Source organism: Peromyscus californicus, unplaced genomic scaffold (genome assembly GCF_007827085.1).
Source record: "Peromyscus californicus insignis strain IS unplaced genomic scaffold, ASM782708v3 Scaffold_23__1_contigs__length_62951481, whole genome shotgun sequence".
Taxonomy (NCBI): domain Eukaryota; kingdom Metazoa; phylum Chordata; class Mammalia; order Rodentia; family Cricetidae; genus Peromyscus; species Peromyscus californicus.
Window position 1 is genome coordinate 37,870,140 of NW_026294534.1, and position 24,850 is coordinate 37,894,989.

A 24,850-nucleotide genomic window follows, 5' to 3' on the forward strand; every position below is an offset into this window, starting at 1 on the left:
GGACTGGGTCCAGGTCTTGCTGACTATGTGGCTTCCCTTGGAAGCCTCGAGGATACTTTTCTCTGTAATTAAATTACCCTGATCTTTACAAAATGTACACTGACTATAGTCAGACCCCTGGGTCTCCATGACCTCTCTGATAAAAACAGCAGGCGACTCACCAGTCCCTCTGAGGTCCTCGCAGCTGGCCCGGAGAAAAGGGGAACATGGAAAGGGGGCACTTTTTGAAGGCCCTTCGTCTTTGTTAGTCTTGGTTTCTCATGGCTGTTGAAAACCTGGAGGGTCAGATACACCAGTCCTAGAGAGTGAGCAGGGACTTAAAATGAACTGTTGTGTAACAGTCAGAGCAGTGGTTCTCACCCTTCCTAATTCTACGACCCTTTAATACAGTTCCTCATGCTGTGGATCCTCAACCATAAAATTGTTTTCATTGCTACTGCATAACTGTAATTTTGCTACTGTTATGAACTGTAATGTAAATATTTGTGTTTTCTGATGGTCTTAGGCGACCCCTGTGAAAGGGTCCTTTGACCCCCAAAAGGGGTTGTGACCCACAGGTTGAGAACCACTGATTTAGATAAAGCGTATGAAGACAAACAGATTTTTAAATAAATGAGTCTGTTAAGACTCAGTTTCAGAAATCACTGTTAAAAATTGACCATTATCCACCTAAAGAATGAATTAATTTCAGACATTTTCACTCTAGTGATAATTGGAAATTTATATATAAATCCTCTTGTATCTAAAAAAATATGTTCATACAAGAAAAAACATGATAATAAACATTATTACTTTAAAATAATAATAAAAATGATTACTTAAGCCAGAAATAATGCAAATAATGAATTCTGCTCTCAAGAAGCATAAAGAAAAGCAACAAAATAAAACTATAGGAAGGAGAAAGACTTTAGTAAAAGTATAGGTTACGTTAATTAGCGAGAAAAGAGTAGAATTTATAAATACATTGGAAATCTTAATAATATAACTTAAACACTTGTAAGACAAGACCCAAAGCAGTGATAAAACCAACATATTGAAAGACAAAGTGGAACCAAGGAAATGGAGAAGACTGCAAAGGAGTCAGTGCGTAAACTGGAAACTGGATAACTAATCCTGGGAATCATATCACCAAGACAAGCTAGGTAGGTCAATAAGCATGTAAAATCTTTAAGACTCAATTTCCTTGACAAATTTAGCAGAAAACACAATTATCTTGATGAAACATTAAAACCCTCTTTTATCAAAAGCCAGTTATTGTAAATGTTGCCAAGAGCGGATGAATAACTTGGTATCTTAGTGGGAAATTGAAAAGGTTGAAGCCAAAATCGTGGACACGTGAAGTTTTGAATTCTTAACAATAATAACAGAGTAATGTTGCAGAGATCAAAAGGCCAAAATGAAAAGCCAAACTAGAGAGCAAAACCGTCCATGAAAAGCCAAAATGGAGAGCAAAACTGTCCATGAAAAGCCAAACTAGAGAGCAAAACCGTCCACTCTCTACCAGGACAGAGAAATGTAGCAGTCATTTTATGCGCATTTTAAAAGGATGAACCCTGATTCTCTCCTAAGCTCCTGAGTTGCCAGGGGTAACCCCAAGGCAAATATGTGGACTTGCCCAGCTAGCAAAACTCAGGTTTCAGGGTCCAGCTGAGTCTGCAGCTTCCTTGGGCTTCTTCATGGGAAGAAGGTCTTTTAATATGCACAATGCTCGGGTCTGGGCACCCAGCAGCTATTAGCCTATTTCCCTCCTCGTCCCATCTTTTCAATTTTTCATTCTTTTCTTCCCCATCCTCTTCCTTCATGTCTCGTCTTTTCTGTTTAGTGAAGTGATCATATGTTACTATTCAAACAGGTAAGAATAAAATTGTGTAGCCAGGAGGTGGTGGCACACACCTTTAATCCCAGCACTCGGGAGGCAGAGGCAGGCGGATCTCCGTGAGTTCAAGGGCAGCCTGCTCTACAGAGTGAGTTCCAGGACAGCCAAGGCTACACAGAGAAATACTGTCTTGAAAAAACAAAACAAAAATGAAATTGTGTTTTCAAACTAAGAAACATTATGAGTAAGCTATCCTTTTTCTACTTTTAATAAAAAATGAGTTTAATTGCAAAAGGCATGACCTTTTATTAGAGAAAAGAAAAAAATGAAGTTTCCTTTTTTTCCGCATCACCTAGATGTAATTTGGCTAATTTCTTTTTATCCGTGGTGCCACGTGAAGGTTTGACTTTAAACACAGGGATGGTGACGCAGGAGAAGGATGTCAGCCAGTCAGAACCATGACGGTGAATGAGAGTGACCACAGACTAACCAAGCCTTTGTGGTGTCCTCGGGATCCAAGCGACCCTATAACACGAATACCACCCAATATTTTCTAAGTCGCTTCTGTGGCCACACATATTTTATTAGCTTTTATATAAACATCTCATTTAATGTTGCACCAGATGAAAGAACCACTGTAGAGGGTTCCTGCGACCTGGAGACTTAGTCTTTGCCATCTCCTTGATAAACTGGACCTTCTTCTCCTTCCCAGACTCCTCCTGTGACAGGCTCCCCTGCCTACATATTCCTGTGTAGGAACATGCTTGGTTGTTTCAAGCTCTTTTTACCATGACAAAGTCGTATCCTCCATCTCACCTTTACCCTCATGAACAATGCTTCCTCAGTCCAACCTGTTAGACCTGACCTCTTCAGAACCATTCTAGAATCTTCTCTCTGGCTCTGTAGCTCCTCTCTTTATCAACTCCTCCTTCAGGTGAGTGCCAGGCACCAACAGTTTATTTGCACTTGAAAAATAAAAACAGCAACCCTGCATTTAGGGGCATACGAAGACAAAAGTCAGTAGTGGAGACCTAGATAAATAATTTGTTTTTGAAGGCTGTGGCTATGACAAGACCGCATAGCTCACAATAGCTCACCTAAACACATTCTCTAGTTTATCCCCTAAGACTTTGGGGCTGCTAAATGGTTAAGTGAAGAGGTCAGAAGGTTTAAATCAGGCAGTACAAGTTTACAGACTTCCCTTCTCTCTGGCTCCTCCCTGCGTCCAGCACAATTACAAACTTAAGCGTTGACTTGGTCATCTTCTAAGACTCTGCCTCTCGGTGGATGTTTATATTTATAGAACATTCTACTAAAAACAATAAGGTTGTATTTTCTCCTGTTAACTCTAGGATGTTAGAGAATCCTGCCTATCCAGAGGTAGTCAGTCTCTGGACGTTGTGAGGGTGAGCAGAAAGGTTTTTAAAAATGGAGTGCTGTTCCTTTAAATTCTGCAAGTGAACTTGGCTTAAGAAGGCCAGCAGCTCCAGGTCCAGCCCCTAGAAGAGAGAACAGCTCCAGGCTCTCCATCCTCGGACTTTGCAAGGGGACAGTAGTGCCAGCTGGCTCTGGCAGGCTTCTGGCAGCATGGCAGTAAAGCTGGGGGCCTTCCTGCTGGTGTTTGGGCTCAGTGCGGTGTGGCCAGCTGCTGCCCACCGGAAGCTCCTGGTGTTTCTCCTCGATGGTTTTCGCTCAGACTACATCAGTGAGGAGGTCCTGGCGTCCTTGCCTGGTTTCAGAGAGATTGTGAACAGGGGAGTCAAAGTGGATTACTTGACTCCGGACTTCCCCAGCCTCTCCTACCCCAATTACTACACCCTAATGACTGGTGAGTACCTACCATGTCCACTTCTTCGACAGGAGGGCACGGATGCCCTCTGACTTTGGGAATCTTAATGTTTATATGTCCCGAGTCCCTCAGGACATGAAGGATGGGCAGGAGTCTATGGTCCCAGCTAACTCTTCCATTTTGTCATACCTGTGTTTTTCTACAAATGTCCTCCCAAGGAACTATTTTGGATTGTCTGTAAAGAGAAGAGATGACAATAACAAAAAATGGAAATTGGAGATTTTAAAAAGTGGTTATTGTTGTTTGCTTCACAGATTAAAAAAAATAACATCACATCTTCTAAGTTTAGGTGTAGAATATGGACAAGTCTCTGGGAATCTATACCAAGTCCCTCTGTCCCTTTACTGCTGTCTGGATTCTTGCAGATTGACTTATCAATGTATAAGACTGTGACAATTACTCTCAGGATCCCTCGGCAGGGAACTTCGTTTCTAGATGACTTGGAAGGGACATTTTAGGTCACACTCTTCAGTGTTCTCCAGCAATGCCACCCTCTGCTTTGGACTTTTTGGGGCCTTGTGAAATGATACAGAGACAAATTGTTTTTGTTGTGGAATTCAGATTGCCCAGCATCTATGAAATGAGGGGTAGGCAGAATGTAAGCACAAACCCCTAAAGAAATAGACGGAATTCCAACCGCTCATTTGGGAAAAGTGAATTTGGCTAAAGATGACCTCCCTCCATCTGGAATTGCCTGAATGTCAAAGGTGATTCCAGAAGGCTGAGCCTGTCTGTGTGATGATTCTTAACTTCTGTTTTTTTTTTTTTTTTTTTCATCTAACCTTGCAAAATCAGGAAGAGGTGTTCAGAAAGTTTGGGTTTTTTTTTCTTTTTTCCAGTCAGCTATCCAGGGAGGCTAAGAATACAGTCATTGCGAGACTTCACTGTGTGCTCTGAACTCACGGAGAACTTTGAAATTACATTACCAGACAAGACTTGAGAACTGTGATACCTCATTAAATAGCTTTATGGAACTCCAAAGCCAAAGAAGTCTGAAAATATGCAATGTGTCTTCAACTGTGTGTTCCAACCATAGAAAAAAAAATCCAATAAATGATGGTCACAGAAAGGGGCCAGGAACCCTGGGATTTCCATCTTGTATGGGTGTCCTAGGTATACACAAAGTCACCATGAGCTGACTCCCCAGATTAAAGGGAATATATACTTTGGAGAATTAGAAATGAAGATATGGGGGAGAAAAAACTCAGGCTGCACACAAGCAAGAAATTTATTTGTTTCCCCGCCTAACAGATAAACCAGTCTCTAAGATAAACAGTTAACAAAGGACTATTGGCCTTCCCTTGGTCTGTCTGTCCGTGCTCACTTGCTTGCTCATTGGGAAGCAGTTTGCAGGCTTCTGGGTTACACATAGATGCTATTGTGTGTCCCAACCCAATTCTGCATGGGGAGTGTCACACACACTGGCCGCCTCCCTCCACTTGTCTTTCAGAGCCTGCTGGGAGACACAATTCATAAGCTGCCACGTGCAGCTTTTTCAGTTGCACTGGAGAAAGAACAAAATCCAGTTTGTAAAGTCTGACCCCAGTAAATAAAAAGGGGCTATTGCAAACCCACATAGATGTGGAGCCAGTGACATGGACGTTTGTTTTTCAGACCCACATGGCTGATATGGCACAAGGATGAGTTTGCATGAAGTCTCTGTAAAGCAAATATACACATTTCTTTTCAGGCTATAGGTCTCTAGGGGATATGGGCTAAGTGATCCCATGAGCATCGTACATCCTCAGCCTGTGTTTCTTAGTAGTCTCAAGAGAAAGCTATCCCACGGGGAAAGACTATAGCTCTAAGCACACAAAGCTCTCACCCTAGTTTTGACAATAAAGCTAGCCAGAGGAGGAGGAGGCCACATATACCTTCTGTCTATAGATTTTCAGATGGTAAATACATTATTTGATTTGAAAGTCTTTTCTGTTTGTTTTTTAGAAATGATACTAGATATAGGCTGTGGCCAGCCAGACTCACGTTTATATTGAGATGTCTTTGGATATGTTTCATCCTGCACCTGAGGAGTAAACTCACAGTTTGGGGGAAGAATTTTCAGACTATGAAATCTACCTGTATCATTTTCACTGTCCTGTAACTGACCAAAGGATAAATTTAGACTTTTTTTCCACTTGATGTCGAGAAATTCCATTTGCGCTTGCTTCTAAGGAAGAATATACCCATTGACAATTCTATTTAAGCATATGGTTTGAGCATCTGAACATTTTATAAACCAACAAAATTGTTAAGTAGATCATACCCAAAGATAGATTGTTTGGATTTCTCAGAATTCATGAGAGAAGCTGTTCTTGCTTCATTACGTGGATTAGTGTGCATGAGATCAAAAGCTCTTAATATTTTTTAATTTCACATAATGAAGGATAATGGATTGTTGGAAGGAAAACTGCTGGCCTTGGAGTCAAAAAAACTTACTTGGAATCCTTGCAGGGAGGACTTTGACAATCCTCTGATTGCCCCCAGCCTCTGTGTCCTCGGCCCCAGTGTAAAATAAGATGAACTGCCGGGCCTAGATCTCTCCTAGGTTTCAGGTGCCGCTAGATGCAGGAATGGAAGCGAGTGATGTATTGGAGTTCAGGATGTTAGGATTGGTCTTCCGTCTGTTGTTCAGATGTGACATGCTCTACACGGCTTCCATGTGCTGGAGGCTTGGTCCTCCGTGTAGTTATGTTGAGAAACACTGTGGAAGCTCTCAGGGGGAAGGACTACCAGAAAGTCCTTGGATCAATGCAGGAACCTGTTCTCAGGAGAGAAATTAACGTAGTTCTCATGGAATCGGTGAGTTCTCACAAGATTAATTTACCATAGAAACTCGAGCCTGACCCCTGAATGTTCTCTGGATTTCTGATGTGAGATATGATGTATTTCTTCCTCGTGTTCTCCTGCCATGATGCTAAGTGCTGTCAGGACTTTGACAAAGACCAAATCAATGGAACCACCCAATCTGGGACTTACAGCCTCCAGGACTGTAAACGAAACAAGCTAATTTTCGTTATAAAATCCTCCACCTCAGACATTTCACGGTAGTAACAAAAGTCAGATCAATACAATCTTCTAGGGAGGCTTTCATACAGACATTAACAAATGCCCAAGACAGAATTTTTTTTTTTTTTGTTTTGTTTTTTTGGTTTTCCGAGACAGGGTTTCTCTGTGTAGCTTTGCACCTTTCCTGGGACTCACTTGGTAGCCCAGGCTGGCCTCGAACTCACAGAGATCCGCCTGGCTCTGCCTCCCGAGTACTGGGATTAAAGGCGTGCGCCACCACCGCCCGGCCGAGACACAATTTTTTAGAGTAGTCAATGGAATGTCATGGTAAATAAACTTGTTTATAAGCAGAGATTCTCCTGCCCCATCTAACGGGAAGAAGCCACTGTGCTGATTATCTCCCCAGCCCCCAAAGGTGTTTCCAACAGGATGATTGTGAACAAAATTCTGATAGTGATTAAGAAGATCAATCGATTGATTGCTGTAATCACGGAGTCTTAAAAAAAGGTCTTTCACCAAGGAAGGTGTACACTGCACTTGAGGAAAAAAGCCACTCAGAGAATAGCTCCCTACTAATATTCTAAAATATATCACAATGTGTTGTGAGCTCAGTTGTCCATACGCTGCCCAAATTCTAGGAGGCATTCCCGTCCACACTATATCAGAATGTGACTAGGTTTGTAATAAGATCTTTAAAGAGTGTTTATGTTAAGATGAAGCAATAGATTAGGGCTTTGTTACACTATGACCAGTGTTCTTTTAAGAAAAGGAAGAAAAAAATTGTGTGTGTGTTTTTTTTCAGCCAAGCGGTGGTGGTGCACACACTTAATCCCAGCACTAAGGAGGCAGAGGCAGATGGATCTCTGTGAGTTCGAGGCCAGCCTGATCTTACAGAGTGAGTTCCAGGACAGCCAGGACTACACAGAGAAACCCTGTCTCAGAAAGAGGAAGAAGAGGAGGTGGGGGAAGAAGGAGGGGGAGGAAGAAGAGGAGACTCCAGGTGTGTGGTGTGTGTAGAGAAAAGGCAAGGTTATGCCACAGCAAGGAAAGGTTCAAAGAGAAACTTCAGAAGAAACCAAATCTGGCATCCCTTTATGCTTGAACCTCTGGCCCCCAAACTGCGAATGAGTTTATCCTGCGTAAGCCACTCCACCTCGGGTATTTTGCTACGGTATTCTGTTTGGGTGTGAGCTTGTCGGGGTCGGGGTGGGGAAAACTGGACTAACACAAACAGACAGGATCCAGAAGCAGGTCAAAGAGGAGAATTTTCTTCTAGTCACAGGAGCACGAGGAAGCATTTTTGTTGGGACTGAGCCATGTAGCCCAGGTTAGCTCTGAACTCCTGATCATCTTGCCTCAGCCCTCTTAGTGGCTATTAGAATTATAGATATGCTCTTCTATGTCTGGCGATGAGAAAGCAAGGTGAAGCTTAGATTTGAGTGGGCGTAAATAGGCAGAAGCGTGGCTTATGTTGCTGTGTCTACCTTTCTGCATAATCTTTCTGAAGTTCAGTGTGTGTGGATCAAGTTAATGTTAGTTAAAATGCAACCACGGTTTCAATGAGGTTAGAGTACATTCCGCTTAAGTTCGTTTTACTGGGGATCTTTCTGGAAATTGAGAGTTTCCTTGGCGGGCAAATTCACTTTTAACATGGTGATTTCACATAAAATTAATGGAGGAAAAGAGAGTGATTTGTTCAATCCAGGTCATGGGTCAGAGAAAATGCTATCCAGAGTAACAACCATTGTTTTGCTAAGGCCAATGGAATGCTTGTTTGTCAGTTTTTGAAACGCTTGGCTAAGAAGTTCAAGTGGCCCATAAGTGTCCTCTGTAGCTAGAAAGCCAGTCTAGAATTTTAGCTCCATTTTAAAAAGTCTGCCAAGATACGAAAATGTGCTGAAGCGGTCATTTCCACACTTAAAAACAGCAAATGAGAAGCGAGGGAGGGGCGGGCTGAGTGATCCGCTCTAAGGACCACAGGATGTTAGCGGGAGAGCGGGCTAGAAGGTAAGGTTCAGAGTTCGCCTGAGACCCAGGACAACGGGCTCCTCAGGATGGGTCCAGGAGGCGCAAGAATCTGAGCAATGATGCTTTGTAAATCCTTTGTGGGGATCAAAGCAAAATCCAGGGCGCTAACTGCCCCTCATTAGTAACTGTGCCAGCGTGCTTCCTATCACTCTCCCAGAAACTGCACGTGATGTAAATTCTTACCAGATACCAAGGACACAGCACTCTAGGGCTAACAGACTGCACGGTGAGACATGCTTCCCTACAGTTTAAAGAAAATGCCTGATGTAAATTAAAACCAGCCACGACTTGGACCAAAGGAGATCAGTATAGGAAGTACTTAAACAATCACATTTTGAGAAAAGCACCCATTCAGAGGTTTTGTAGATTTCAGGCTGTTGTGGGGGTAGGGCATGAGGTCCATGAACCTCTATTCACCCATGGCACCGGGGAGAATGAGACAACACCCTTGGCTTCCTCTCCTCTCTGCCCTGGAATTCAGCACTGACGCAAGACCAGCTTAACCTGGATGTTAAGCTCCTCAGATTTAAATGCCTCTACTAGTGAGTGTTCTTCAATTGGGTACCTTTTTCTCTTGTCCCTTTCTCTCATACCAACCCCTTAAGCTTCTCTTTTCACAAGTGACATCCTAGAGATCCAGGCTCCACTCCTCACTTCAAGGACCTGGCCCAGGACCAGCATTTGGCACCCCCAATGCTCCCCCTCTTTGACAGCCTGTCTACGTGTCCCCATGTCCCCCTCTGCTCTCTCTGCTTCCTCTTTGTCGATTGACTGCTAGATCCTTTCTCCTAGCTCTTCCTCATCTTCCTGATCTTTCTCTCTCATTACTGGAGTCCCCTGCACTTTCAGGGCTCATCGCCAGTCTGCGTTGCTTCCACTTCCCTTGCCAGGGTCCAGTGGAAACCACGCCCATGGTTGCCAAGAGTTGCTTCCCTGCTCCGACTCTTCTGTGTCCTATCGTCATGTGACAGAACCAGAGAAGTCTTTGGAAAACATGCATCTGTCTGTGTCACTCTTCTGTCAAGACTCCCAGAGAGTCCATTGTCACTCCAAGCGAGAGTCCTTACCAAAGGGGCCCCAAGCTGCTCCCATTTTACCTTGTCCCTGACCACCCTCTCCAGGCTGCTTCACATCTGTCGTTTTGTTATTCTTGTTGAACTAACTGTGTGTCCATCTCAAGACACATTGAACTGCCTGCTTCTTCCCGGCATCTTCAAAGCCCCCAAGGCTGTCCCTCTGCCTCTTCTGACTCCTTCCTCAAAGCTCTGGTAGCAGCTGTGTCTTTCCCCACCCTCCTGAACTGGAATAGCTGAGCCCCACTTCGTTGCTCTCATCCTTTCTTTTCTTCTGTTTCACCAGAGCACCAACGCATGTATTCCTATCTCCCCAAATAAAACTTGTTATAGTGAAGAAGCATAACATCACAATGACTCAGACATTCAGAATCTCAGAGTAAATGTTCCTAATAAGGAGGAAAAAAAAAAACTAAACTCATGGTCAAATGAAAGCAATTAAGAGCCACATAGGTGCACATTCATATCTAGTCATAGATCTCAAAATGTATCTTTCAGTTTTGACTGTAAGGTTGGAGGTTCAAGAAGGCTAGAGGGAGAATTTCCCAGAAGAAGGGACTGTGCCAAAGGAAGGGATCCAAGAGAATGTGTCACAGGCAGAAAATTTAACCAGAACACTAGTAGTTACCACAGCCCAAAGGAGATCTAGTTGTAGTTAAGATTTCAAAAGGAAGCAGATGAAACAGCAAGACACAGACTAAGGAAAAGAATCTGGAACCAACTCAGAGAACTGCAGGGAAAGAAGGAAGGCTTATTTTGGTGTAGTCCTGGCTGTCAGACACAGGGAGCCAGCTAGCTACTTCAAGAGTCTTCGGGGCTACTCCTTTATTCTTGGGTTCCAGTCTATACTACTCTTGTGGCCAATCTGTGCATTCTAGCACCATGAGAAGCTCCTGAGATACTTAAAAACATGAGGCAGTGTTATGAGACAACTTGTATCCCCCGTGACATTCATGAGTTAAAATCTACCCGCATACCCCAGAATGTGACTTGTAGGAGAGACAGTCCCTGGATAGGTAATTTCAATAAATAAGACCATTAGAATAGGTCCTAATCTAATATCACTTGTGTCTCTGCATGAAGAGATGGTTGGAACCCAGACAGGTCTAAAGGGAAGACCTGTGGAAGCACACAGAGAAGATGGACATCTGAAGTCTAACAGAGAAGCCTCAGATGAGTGAACGCTGTTGAACTTGGGTCATGGACTTCTGGCCTCCAGAACTTGAGAAAAAAATTAACTCTTTTGTGTAAACTCCCTATTATGGCCTTGTAAATGAACCAAACAATACTGACACTTGTCTGTCACTGGAAGAATTGAGGGTTTCCAGACAGGCTGCATCCATTCCCAAGCCTACTTTGTGAGAGTTTCTGGAGACTTCTGCCCTGAAATTAAGGCACTGGTAGCATTTGAGTTTCCTAGGACTTCCCTAACAACGACTACAAATAAGGTGGGTCACATCAACTGGAATTTATCTCCTCACAGTTTTTGTGGCCAGAAATCTAAAATTAGAGTGGTGGCAGGGCTATGTTCTGTAGTCGGAAGATTTCCTGTGTCCCGGCCTACCGGCGGTCAGGACAAATTTCTCCTACTCGAGTCACCCAAGTAAACACACAGAGGCTTATATTAATTATAACTGCATGGCAAATAGCTCAGGCTTCTTACTGACTAGCTCTTACACTTAAACTCAGCCCATTTCTGTTAATCTATAGGTCACCATGTGTTCCATGGCTTTATCTGTGTGCCATTACATGCTGCTCCCTGGATGGCGGGCTGGCGTCTCCTCACTCAGCCTTCCTCTTCCCAGAATTCTCCCTGTCTGCTTGTCCCGCCTATAATGTTCTCTCTGAAGGTTCTAGGGTGCGTGTGGCTCAGGCCTTTCTCTTAGCTTCTATTACTGCCAGTCATCCTTGGTATTGTTTGGTCTGTAAGAGCTCTGCCTCTGTTGTTATATGGTATTCTACCTGTTTGTATCTGCCGCCATCCTTGTGGAAGGGACACTCCTCTGATGATATCACAATAATTTTGCTACGTCTGAAAGGCTGTGATGTTTTAGTTGTCATCTCAAGATAATGTCGAATCATCTGGGAAGAGGATCTCAGTGAGGGGTTGTCTACATTGAGTCTACATCCTCCCGCAACTCTGTGGGAGGATGTCTTGATTTCTGATGCCAAATGAAGTGGGAAGACCCAGCCTACTATGGGTGACACCACTCCCTAGGCAGTAGATCTTGGGGTATACAAGAGAAGAGGAATTGACCTGAGTGTAAGCAAGCAAGCAAGCAAGCAAGCAAGCATGTGCCCATTTATTTTTCTCTGGTCTTAAGTTGGATGTGATGTGACTAGCTATTTGAAGTCTCTCCCTGCCTTGGCATCCTCAAAATGATAGACCGTGACCTAGAACTGTGAACTGAAACAAGCTTTTCTCTCCTGGGTTGTTTTCCATCAGGACATCTTATCACAGCAACAGAAATGAAACTGAGACACGGGCCTTACTTCTCTCCAAAGTGAGGTCACATTTGTAGGCACTGAGGACTAGAACTTCAACATATATTGTTGAAGGATACCTAGAACACACGGTATAGTGGAAAGAGTGAGGCATTTGCTACAAAAAATATACCGTTTGTCTTAGTTACTGTTCTATTCCTGGGAAGAGACACCATGAAAAAGACAACTCATTTAAAGAAAAAAAGGCAACATTTCATTGGGTGCTTGCTGACAGTTTTAGAGGGTTATTCCGTTATCATCATGGTGGGGAGCATGGCATCATGTAAGAAGGTGTGGTGCTGGAACAGTAGCTGCGAGCTTTCCATCCTGATCCACAGGCAGTAGGAAGAGAGAGAGAGAAGGAGGGAGGGAGAGAGGGAGAGAGAGAGAGAGAGAGAGAGAGAGAGAGAGAGAGAGAGAGAGAGACTGGGAATGGCATGGGCTTTTGAAATCTCAAAGCCCACCCCCAGTGACACACCTCCTCCAACAAGGCCACACCTCCTAATCCTTCCCAAATAGCTCACCAACTGGGGACCAAGCATTCAAACATACCAGCCTGTGGGGGCCGTTCTCATTCAAACCACCACACAATTTAATCTATTTTGCCATATTTTGACTTTTAGAATTTGATCAGCCTTGGGTTTCAATGTCATTTGTTTGTTTGTTTGTTTGTTTTATTAGTGGTAGGACAGACAAAGAAAAAAATCAGCCAGTGTGTTTATTGTGAAGATAAATGTATCTGTGTTAAATTACCGTTGTTGTAGCTGTGCGCGTTATACAAACTATCAGCTAGGTCGGCCTAAGTTGCGCTCCAGTAACAAGCAAATCCAGACAGTACCGGAAACACGGTCACTTTTCCCTCAGTCAGGAGCATGGCCTAAGGAATTAACTCTGCCTCAGTTTTTCTTCACATTGGGACCCAGGCGGAAGAAAGCCACCTTCTAGAAGAGACTTAGTACATTCGTGGAAGAGAAAATAGTGGAACGATGCAACCTGTTTAAAATCTCTGCTCAGAGGTGGCACAAATCACAGGTGCTCACAAATTTCAGTGACTGAGGTGAATCACATTGCCAAGCTTGATGCCCATAGTGAGATATACAATCCTCCCATAAGGAGGGCCAGGGATCATTTTTAACTTTAATGCAATGTACCACAAATACATTAAAAATGATACAGCCGCAGTGAGAAACTTGTAGATCTTATTGCATTTAACAAGCTTATGAAGACGAGAAGGGGATTTTGAAGACACCTAAAATGTCAAAGGCTGATTTGTGAGTGAAATAATGAAATAACCTGCTCTCTTAGTTACTGTCCTGTTGCTGTGAAGAGACACCCCGACCAAGGCGACTCTTATAAAGAGAAGCATTTCATTGGGGGCTTGCTTATAGTTTTAGAGGGTCAGTCCATGATCATCATGGTGGGGAGCACAGTCATGCAGTGAAGCTGGAGCTTTGCATCCCAATTCATAGGCAGCAGGAAGGAGGGAGGGAGGAAGAGAGAGAGAGAGAGAGAGAGAGAGAGAGAGAGAGAGAGAGAGAGAGAGAGACTGACTGACTGACTGACTGACTGACTCTGGTCTGGCAACTACTAATCCTGTCCCAGTTCTAGTCCCAGTTCTACTGCCTGGGTACCTAGCATTCAAACTCATGTGCCGATGGGGACCGTTCTCATCCAAACCGCCACAGACCAGAACAAGAGCTATCCTAAAGCTGAAAACGGAATAACGTGCAGCCAGGTGCCTGGACTTGGGAAGGAGTGGCTGTTATTGGGAGTTACAAGGATCTTGACCATTTTCATCGAGAAGCCGGGTATAGAATTAAATATTGTAAGATAAGCAGAAAGACTTTTAAGTAGGAAATTAGAGTCAGATATTCAAAGAAAAACACCAATAAAGAGCTCGGCGATAGGAGGGTCGTGGCATAGACCAAGAGAAGCAAATGTGAGAAGATAAGAGGAGATGTTAAACACGCGTCATTTAGGTGTGACTTAGGGGGACACAAAAGAGAAGAGTTTGTAAATTTACTTTAAATTTAAAACAACACATGTGCCTGGTGGAAGACTTCGGAAAAACCCAAGGAAGGATTTTGCGGTGAGTCCATCCCTCCTTTCCCTGACAAGCATTTAAGCATTCTCTCTTCGTGAAGGGGGAGACTTGAATTAGAAGACTACCTTTGAGGAAGCACTTACTGACCGGCTGGGAGCGGGTGGATGTAAAAGAATTTAAGGGAAGGGGGCTTGAGTAGTTTCCAAGACCAAGTTGTGTTCTCTCTGCTTCCCATGCATCTGAGAGAGAAGAGTTCTCACGAACGCACAGCTAACGCCCAAGAGCATCTTTCCACATTCCAAAGGAAAACCCCGTCTCTGGAAGGAGCCCCGATGAGGCTTCTGAAAGCACACTGGGTAGCTGAAGTGGGCAACAGAAGCCCTAGAGAGCTCTAGCCACCTCATGCCTTGAAGGGAGAAGAGAGGGTTGTAAGTATTTACAAGAAATAATGTCTCCCGGCACATCATTAGTTAAGCTCCCGTCAACGACCTCTCCACACTGAAGTGCCACTTTTCAAAAACTGTGTTTCTCTCGGCCTCCATGGTGATGAGGAAAGTCCTTACTATATAGCATTGGTCCACTGGAAACCCACTCCCTGAAGGAGGGAGTGGTGGGGTACTGGGTAAAGCCTTAAAATGTGGCGAAAGCGTTTGGTTATAAAAACAGCAGGCCTTTTTTACCCCCAGAAAATTCATCCACATGGAGCCCTCGTGGTCTACAAACCACGGCAGATCTAGCCCTGGCCTTGTTTGCTCCAGCCCATTTTTTTTTTTTTTTTTTTTTTTTTTTTTTTTTTTGGTTTTTCGAGACAGGGTTTCTCTGTAGTTTTGCGCCTTTCCTGGAACTCACTTTGTAGACCAGGCTGGCCTCGAACTCACAGAGATCTGCCTGGCTCTGCCTCCCGAGTGCTGGGATTAAAGGCGTGCGCCACCACCGCCTGGCTGCTCCAGCCCATTTTTGATTGATAGGACCACATACCTTTTCCTAGGGCTTCTGGGAGTTTGGTTAGACTGGTCTGTTCTCAGGACCTGCTTCATCCCGAAATCCTGTGCCAACAAAATGAGTTAAAATGACTTGAAGTTAATTTGGAGGGGGCCTAACTCAGCACATTAACATTCCTTTCAGAGCTCCTCTAACAACACCTGCTTGTGTTTCCTTGGGTGAATAGGGCCATTGTCTCCACAGTCTAAACAGGCAGGGACCTGGGGCAGGTCTGAGGCTCAGGTCCTGTGGGTAGCATTTGACTCTTCCTGGACACTTCTCTTAATTGTAACCAATACATATCTTCAGCCCTTTTGAGAACAAGGAGAGAAATTCCAATAGTCAGGTCTTGGAGTGATTTGTAGGCAGACATTGAGTCAAAGAGCTGCACGCCCTGGAATTATAAATGGACTTGTGGTTTGGAATACTTCAGATACTTTGGCCCTGGAAGAAGAAACACTCCATGGGGTGTCTTTGAGAGGTAGTGCCTCTGCAATTGCTCAGTCTGTGGAAGAATCCGTAGTCATGAGAATGTATGCAAGGAACTGCAACAGACCCACACACAACCCGTGTGCTGTGGGTTGTAAATGGGTTGGACCAGGTATACTCACCAGTCACCTGCAGCTGTGAGAAGCCATGTCTGCTCAACCCAGCATGCCTAGTTAGAGTGACCCACGTGGGACAAGTTGGTAGACCAGAGAGGGGCCAAGAAAGGGAGTTTGAAGTCAAGTCTCTTTTCCTGATGATGCCACAATTAGCTGAGATTTTTGGATAAGTCACAACAGCATGCTAGTCCTGTGTCTGAAAGGATTGTCAGCTATGCATTGGTGACTATCAAGTGTGTGCTAAAGGTGTTGTAGATGTTGGAAATCCAGTAGTGAGGCTCCAAGGAGAGTCTTAAGGGCTACAGAGGGAGCCGGGGTGTGGTTGTGCTGGCTAATTTAATGTCAACTCTACACTGCCTAGAGTCATTTGGGAGGAGGAAATCTAACTGGGAAAATACCTATATCAGCTTAGCCTGTGTACAAGCCTGTGGGGCATTTTCTTCATAAATGATCGATATAGGAAAGGCCAAGCCCATTGTGGGTGGTGCCGCCCCGAGTAGGTTGTCCTAGGTTCTATAAGAAAACTATCCGAGCAAGTCATGTGGAGCAAGCCAATAAGCACCACTCTTCATGGCTTCTACATCAACTCTGGCTTCCAGGTTCCTGCCCTGACTTCCCTCAGTGATGAGGAGCCGTAAGCTGAAGCAAACGCTCCTGCGCAAGTTGCTTTTGGTCATGGTGTTTTATCCCAGCAATAGAAATCCAAACTAAGATGGGGGATGACAATCCATAAAATTTTGCAGCCTTGGTTATGATTGCAACAACTTCACTTTGACCTACTTCATGCATTCAAAGAAAGATGTTTGCAGTATATTACTGGAACTGATGGTCTATAATAAAGATATTGGGCTGAGGAAATGGGGCAGCAGCTGAAGTCCCCATATCTATGGGTGTAGTGGTTGAGACATACCCAGAGTTTGCTTAAGGGGCTTCTGGGACTTGCTGTCTTCTTCCAGATACTGCACACAAATTAAACAAATACACTCTCTGGCTCCATGGCATGTCTAGCCTTCCACAAAAAAATATCTGTATCTTTAAATGCTTGACTTTCACAGGTGGACTTGAGAAAACATTCTGCTTTAATGCTTGAAGGCAAAAATCTTAAACAAACATCGATGCTTTGGATAAAACCTCAAATACTGTATTCTTCAATCACTCACCAGCATAGTCTGGGGGCCTAACCTGGGACACACTCCCCAGGTCCCTGCCACCTCCACCCGGTGGTCCCAGACTGGTCCAAATTTTCGCCAGACACATTCAGCATCCCAAAGGTGAAATGCAGAAAGTGCTCTAGAGGATCGGGTGTGTTTGTCTTATTGAACAGAACAGGACACAGAGGCCAATACTCAGATCCCAGAGTTGGTTAGAGTAAGAGCACACCAAATGCAGGTATCTGAATTGGGAACAGGGTTGGGTATCCTCTAAGACCATGCATGGAAGCATGTGGAGTCTTTCTCGGTGCTTCTGGACTTTTTTTTTTTTTTTTTTTTTTGCCTGTCCCATCATTGCTGTATGCTCTTGCATGGCTAACCATACCTGATTTGATGTTGCTTCTTTTTTCATTCCCAGGGTGTGCAAATTGAAATAGAGATGTGTTGTGGAATATTACTTTAAGGTGTGTTACTTTTGTTTTGTTGTATTTGTTTAACTCTGTGAAGCTGTGTTACTGTGCCTGTCTAAAACACCTGATGGTCTAATAAAGAGCTGAACGGCCAATAGTGAGGCAGGAGAAAGGATAGGCAGGGCTGACAGGCAGAGAGAATAAATAGAAGAAGAAATCTAGAAGAAAGATCAAGGAATGAGAGAGAACGGAGGAAAAATTCAGGGACCAGTCACCCAATCACCTAGCTAAATAGCCAGACATGGAGTAAGAAGGAAAGAAAAGGTGTACAGGAATAGAGAAAGATAAAAGCCCTGAGGCCAAAGATATATGGGATAATTTAAGTTAAGAAAAGCTGGCAAGAAACAAGCCAAGCTAAGGCCAGGCATTTATAATTAAGACTAAGCCTCCATGTGTGATTTATTTGGAACCTGGGTGGTTGCTCCCGCCCCCAAAGAGCAAAAACAACAACAGAGAGGAGATTCAGGTAAGAAATGAAGTGGAACCATCTAGAAGGTCACACAATGCTTAGTGTTCAAGTCAGGATAAATGCATTTTTCCCCCTGAAGCATTCATCAGTTTTTTGTGGTGCAAACTTTCAGAGTCCTTTCTTCTAGCTGAAGTTCTTAATTCTGGAAAGAGCTCTCACATTTTCATTTTATAGCAGGTCCTGCAAACCATGAAGTCTGCTTTTCCTTCCTTCCTTTCTTCCTTCCTTCCTCCTTCTTTCCTCTTTCAGCCCTTTTTGTGGAAGATGAAGCAATATTTCATTTTTAAAAATTTCATTTAAAAAATGGTTTTAATTTACATTTTCCTAATGACTGATGGTGTTGGGTATCTTTTCGTGTGCTTTTTGGATATTTGATAACTTCATAAGAGGAATGTCTATTTAAATCCTTTTAAAAAGTTGGATTGTCTTTTTAAATGTTTTAGCTGTAGGAGTTCATTGTATACCCTGGGTACAACTTTTTATGAGATACATGATTTATAACCCAGGTTGTGAGCTGTCTTTTGCCTTTTTGATGGAATGTCTTGAAGTACAAGCTAAATGTGAATGGAGTCTTATTTATCAGCTTTTTAAACCACCATTTATATTTTTTTCTGTCATATTTGAGAAGTCATTGTCTAACCCAAAATCCTGAAGATATCCCCTGCATTTTCTTCTAAGGCCTTTATATGTCTAACTCTGTTTAGCTTTGTGAATTATTTTGAACTTAAAAAAGAAAGAAAGAAAACATAGAGTATGTGGTAGTTCTTTTTCTACTGATTTTACAAAATAATCCTTACCAAAAAGTGAGCATAACTGTTGGAGTTTTACTCTTAGGCTCACAATTTTAATCCACTTATGTATATGTATTCTTATGTAAGGATCATGTCATTATGAATGCCACATGACTTTGCAGTGGTTTTAAAAGTAGTATTGTAAGACTTCCCATTTTGTTATTTTTTAAGTTCTTTTTTTTTTTTTTTGGTGTGGTTGTTCTGAGTTTTCATACGAATTTAGAATAAGCTTGTCAGTTTACACGCCCCCCCAAAAAAGCATGCCAATCAGAATTCTAATAGGGGTTGTATTGAATTTTTAGATTAATCGGGAAGGTGTCTTAATAAATCCTCTGATCCATGAAAATGGGATGTCTTTCCATTTCTTTCAAGTTTCTATCAACAATACTCTGTAGTTTTTGTTGTACTAGTGTTGCATTTTTCTGGGTTAAATATGCCTATATATTTTGTTCTTTTGATGTTGTGCATGGAATTATTTTCCTAATTTAAATTTTCTAGTATACAGAATGCAAGAGGTCTAGTGTAGATGTTGTGTCTTGCCACCTTCATGAATTTTTAAATTAATTCAAATATTCTCATGGATTCCTTAGCATTTTTGCACACAAGAACATGTTTTCTACAAATAAAAACAGGTATTTCTTCCTCTCTGGTCTTAATCTTTATAGGCATTTGAGAAGTTGCATGGGATCCTTATAGAGGATAAAGCAATTCTAGAGAAGACATGTAACTTGTTTAATATCATGTAGCAATGTAACTTGTCTAATATCATGGAGTGAGTAAATCAGAGTCGGGACAGAGGTCTCTACCACCCCTCTGTTGCTTAGCATTTTTACCCTGCCACTTCCAATGGGGACAGTCATTCTTAGAAGACAATGGACAGCCTATGTTCACCAGCATTCTGATTGCCTTCCTTTGTTACAAGAAGACACTTTAGTCAAGCAGGATACAGGATTTCCAGACTGTGTGTCATGCTAAGTACTATACACATATAAATACTCTGTGCCATACTAAGTGCTATACACTTTCAAATACAGCCCTCATAGGAACCCTGTAGGATAGTGACAATTGTTCTCACTTAACAGATGGGGAAACCTAGCTCTGAGATACAGAGTTACTTGTCCATGATCACAGAGCCTATAGGTGGAAAAAACAAGGGCACTTCCTTCTTGGTTCCAAGGACAGGGTCTGCAGGGCAAGACTGTCCTAAGCATCTCTCCTCAGACAGAGATCTTATAGCTGCCTTGTGCACACAGCATCTGCCTGTGCACACAGATATCCTGCACTGTCCACACAGGACAAGAATCACTGCCTTTCCAGGCTTCCTCCAGGCTAAGCAACTTCATGGCTCCATGCATTTTTAAACCTTCCTTTGTGTGTCTCAATGGACAATGTGAACAATAAGTGTGCCTGGTGTTGAATATAAAAGAGAGGATTCAACCTCAGACACTCAGCTACTTATTCCTAACGGTCAAGGCAGTACAATTGTGAAAACTGGTTTAAACAAGCCTCTTTTGATAACCCACATCTGGGACACTGACCCAGACCACCAATGTGCAGCTTTAGGCTAGTTGCTTCTTCTTGCACTTGATCTTGGGGACATGGGATAGCACAGAGTCTCAGTCAGGGCAGCGCTGGACTCACTCTGTTTCCCACTCAGCCTGCATCATGCTTTCTGACACTTTGTAGAAACTCAATAAAATAAATACAGGCTCTTTGCTTAAAAACTACGTTGGTGTGTGTGTGTGTGTGTGTGTGTGTGTGTGTGTGTGTGTGTGTGTGTGTTTAGGACTCAGTTCTCCCCTTTCATCATGTGGGTCCTGGGGATTGAACTCAGGTCACCAGGCTTGTTGCAAACACCTTTACCAGACGTCTTTTTCCAGTCCCTTCTTCGCTTTTATTTTAAAGCCATTGGTAGCTTCTTTACCCCAAACAGTTTCTTTTTTTAGCTGTTCCTTTCCTCACACCTAGCACAAAGAAAGGTCTTGCTACCCATCTATTAAAGTGACAATTTCAGCTGAGGAACAGTCCAAAGGAATGTGGCAAAAGGCCACCTCAGACCCAGCTGTCTGATTCTCTTTGCCCTCTCTGCCCAGTGCCAGCCCACACTCAACCCAGGATCCATTCTGGGATCTCCAAGCAGGAACGGATGTAATTAACTGTTTTGCTAACTCTTCCAAATGTTGTAAACAGCAAGGCCATGGAAGCCCCACAGTTTACCTTTATAGAAAATTCCAGATTGGTGAGTGGCCCAGCACTCTCGAGCTTAAAAACAGCTCTTTCATATCACCCAAGAGATTTTTTTGCTTTGGGAGTTTAAGCCATTTGAAAGCCAGAGTCTGGGAAAATCCTCAGGAATAGCAGTTCCCTGAGGTGATGTGGTGTGAGGTAGAAGATATTCTGTGTTAATTTCAGCTCCTACTTCCGGATGGTTCATGGTCAGCAGGAGAATATGAAGTTTTTAATAGCATGAAATAAAAATCCAATATTTCTGCCAAAACAAGATTGCCTCATGTTTTACTTTGCCGTATTTTATAATCTCTCAGTTGGCTGCCAAATCCAGCGACCTTAGCCTTCTGTTCCTCCCTATCCACATCCACATGTAATCTAGGGCAGCAAACTGCTTGCTTCTTTACTCCTTGAAGAAGTTCTTGTGATGAGAACCATGATGAACTGGAAGCAAGAGACACAGGTTCTTGTCCGGGCTATGGAGAGATGCAAATTTTATTTTCTAAAAAACAACAACAACAAAAACAAAAACACTTTGGATGCGTTGTTTTCTTAAACCAATGAGGGGGGTGAAGTCTAAGGAGAACATTCAAAGGTTACTGCTAGGGTCCTTTTTATCTTGATCCTTTCTGGTCCGTTTCCTTCTAGAAACTTCTGACTGTTGCTCACACCAATACAAAGGTTCCTGCTCAACCCTGTGAATATACCCCTCTTCACGTCTGTCAACACTACATTGAGCAGGAACCTCAGCAGATAAATTCCCATGGCTGGACATTCACTCTTCAAGACCTAAGTTTAGTCTGAGTGCACCCTCTGCTACTTAAAACTCAAGTTATAATTCAAGAAAAGAGGGGGAAAGTTCTGGCTTGAGGTAGGATTTGTGGGGTTAGAAACCTAGACCAAAATTTTCTCTTTAAAATCCTATTCTTCATTATCAATTTCCCCGAGGAACAAAGTTGAATTCTGTTTTGGGAGATATCAAATGGCCTCCGCCACCACCAACTCCACTTCACTGTAGAATCATCCCTACTTAGTCAGAGTCATGGCTGTGAAGCAAGGGCTGATGGGAGAAGGATCCCTTGATGTACACACAAGGAACTATTTATTATGTCAACCCCAATCTACTTCCCTAGTGGAGCAGAGCTGTTCACTTCCTAGTCCCTGCTTGACCCAAGACCGAGTGGACTATCCTGGTGAAGTCACTGGACCCAAGACCAAGTGGACGCCCGGGTGGAGGGCAAAGGGAAAGTTCAGGAAATTAACTTTTGAAATAGTGGCAAACACATGTGTTTACTTACTTATCTGTCCTTTTGCTCCCTAAAGTCTTCTGTTTCTGTTCAGTTTGAAGTGGCTGTGTCCATTAGGCCAAGGTCTTTCCTCTGCATGGAAAGGAGAGCCCCCTCGTCACAGAAAGACACAAGTAAAGGCAAAAGCTGCTTCATTCACAGGCCTAGGCAACTCATGTTTGACTTCACAGTTGTGGACTTACGGAATCTTTATTTTAAAATTCTCTTCCACCTATAAAATTACTGATGTATTTTTCTAAATCTTTCCTCATAAGAACTACTTTTTCTTCAAACTAAATTGTTCCTAAATTTTCAAACATCTGGGACAATTAGAACCAGTTTTCTTTCTGAATTTTTGGGTTGGTTTGTTTAGGGTTTAAAAATAGTTATTATTTGTGAGTGTATATGTGTGTCTGTATATGTACAAGTGGGTGTGTATAGGCGCCACATCCTGATGTGGAAGACTGAGGAGAACTTTGTGAAATCAGTTTTTCTCTTTATGTAGGTTCAGGTCTCCAGCTTTGGGCAGCAAACGTCTCTACCCACTCGGCCATCTTGCTGTCCCTTAGTTGGGTTTTGGGAGATAAGGTCTCACTCTGTGGCCAAGGCTGGCCTCAAACTCATGGCAATCCCCTTGCTCAACCCTCCCAAGTGCTGGGATTTACGTACAGGCATCACCATACCCTGTGTGGCAACACTTTTCCCATGCAGATTCTTCTGAATTCGCTTTACCTCTTCCATGAGATGAGCGTCTGCGGGCCCACAGCGGTTATTCCCAATAACCTCAGCCTACAGACTAACAAGACAGATACAAGTTCAGGGTGAAGGCTTCCAGCCCATGCTGCCCCAGGGACGCTGCTACTGGCCTGGTTCCTAGAACTTCAAATAAATTCAGGGGTGGAGTGTGTGTGTGAAAATGGTGAAGAAATTACCTTCCTAGCTTAAAATGCAAACCTCGGGTGATATTTGATTTGACTAAGTAGAACTGGGTTGATAGCTTAAGAAAATGTTTGCTTTCTAAGTCGTGAAATTTAACCCCACAGAAGCCAACCTGAGATAATATTTTCTTAAGGAAATAGTATCACCAGTAGGAAAGGCTGAAGACACAATGTCAACCCAGACCCGGCTTCCAGAATTGAAACATAAATGCACGAATAAAAACAAAAGACCACTGGATTTGTTCCACTGGTTCCTCATTACGTTCTTTCCTGAGATGATGTTCTGTGAGTGTGGGCTCCTTTAAAGATGGAATAAGTGACCTGTAAGGAGATGCTCCTGCTCCTATGAATGACTGATTCTAGCATCCAATAACCAATTCTTATTAAAGAGTACAATGCTCCCTGGGACTGGGAATACAAAGTCTTGTTCAGCTTTGTATTCCAGCTTCTGGACAAGTCCTGACCAACTAATTCATTCATTCATCCATCCATCCATTCATTCATTCATCCATCCATTCATTCATCCATTCACCCATTAATATCTTCAGAGTGCTTGCTATGCCTACATAATGGGTTGTCATCATTCATTTCTTCAAAAAGTTATCGATTGCCTTCTACAGATCCAGAAATAGTCTCTTCTAGGCCGTGCGTATATGTATGAACCAAGCAGGGCTAAGTGTCAAACTCCAAGGAACTTATAATCTTATAAAATGCTGAGGACAAAAGTTGTGCTATCAAGTGGTAATCTAGTCTGGGGGAAAAGTTAGAAATGGGCAGCAGGAGCGACCGGAGAGAGCCTTTTCCCCGGGATGCTGTGGAGACGCCTTGATGAGCTAAACTTGTGAGCTGAGGTCTGAGGGAAGGAGGAGAACTGGCCACGCCGCTATCTGAAGCCAACGCATCGCCAAGAGGGAGCAGGAAGGGCAAAAGGGACACGAGACGGGCACACCCTTGGGACAGAGGAAGGACAGCCAAGAGCCTAACAGCTACAGCCAAAAGGAATGCTGGGAAGGCTGGGAGATGAGATCTGAGCGGGAACAAGTGTAGTGTCTGTGACAACTTGCTGCCCAGAACACTTGCTGCGGGAGGAAGACTTGCTGGGCAGTCATTGCGGATGTCCCCAGATCTGTCCAGCTAATGCTGAAGACTCGCGGCCACCAGACACCACATGACCAACCACTGAGCAAAACAGGTACCTAGTTCTGACCGGTTTCTCTGCAAAGTGACCAGCTATATAATACGCTAACTATATAATGATCTATGTACAAATGGGGTTACAGCCTGAGACACCAATCGCAAACTGAAAATATTGTGAGTTTGGAAATGCATTTGATACACCTGCCCTACAGAGGAACATCATGGCTTAGTAACTGCATGCTGGGGGGGGGTGTCTTTGTTTGGTTTTCTGGTTGTGTGGGTGACAGGGAGCTTTGGCCTAAAGGTTCTGCCCAGCAAATCTACCGTGTAGGGGATTGCCTGTCACCAGCATGGCAAAAGCTCAAAATGGAATGTGAGGTTTCTAGCAAATGCACCAGGAAGAAGTTGAAAGTTGGTAAACCAAACTGTTGATTGGCTGGGGACCATCGTTATGTCATCTTGGGAGGCAGAGGCAGGCAGATCTCTGTAAGTTCGA

General features: G+C 43.4%; 1 protein-coding gene across 2 annotated transcripts in view; it reads left to right on the forward strand.

The window, feature by feature from the left end:
• Positions 1-3,308: 3,308 nt before the first annotated feature.
• Positions 3,309-24,850, forward strand: part of Enpp6 (ectonucleotide pyrophosphatase/phosphodiesterase 6) — a 97,817-nt gene continuing 76,275 nt past the window's right edge. For both annotated transcript variants that reach the window (XM_052752252.1, XM_052752253.1), the window contains exon 1: positions 3,309-3,644. In XM_052752252.1, the coding sequence (XP_052608212.1) occupies positions 3,404-3,644 (241 nt within the window). In that variant the 5' untranslated portion in view covers positions 3,309-3,403. The remainder of the gene's footprint in view (positions 3,645-24,850) is intronic.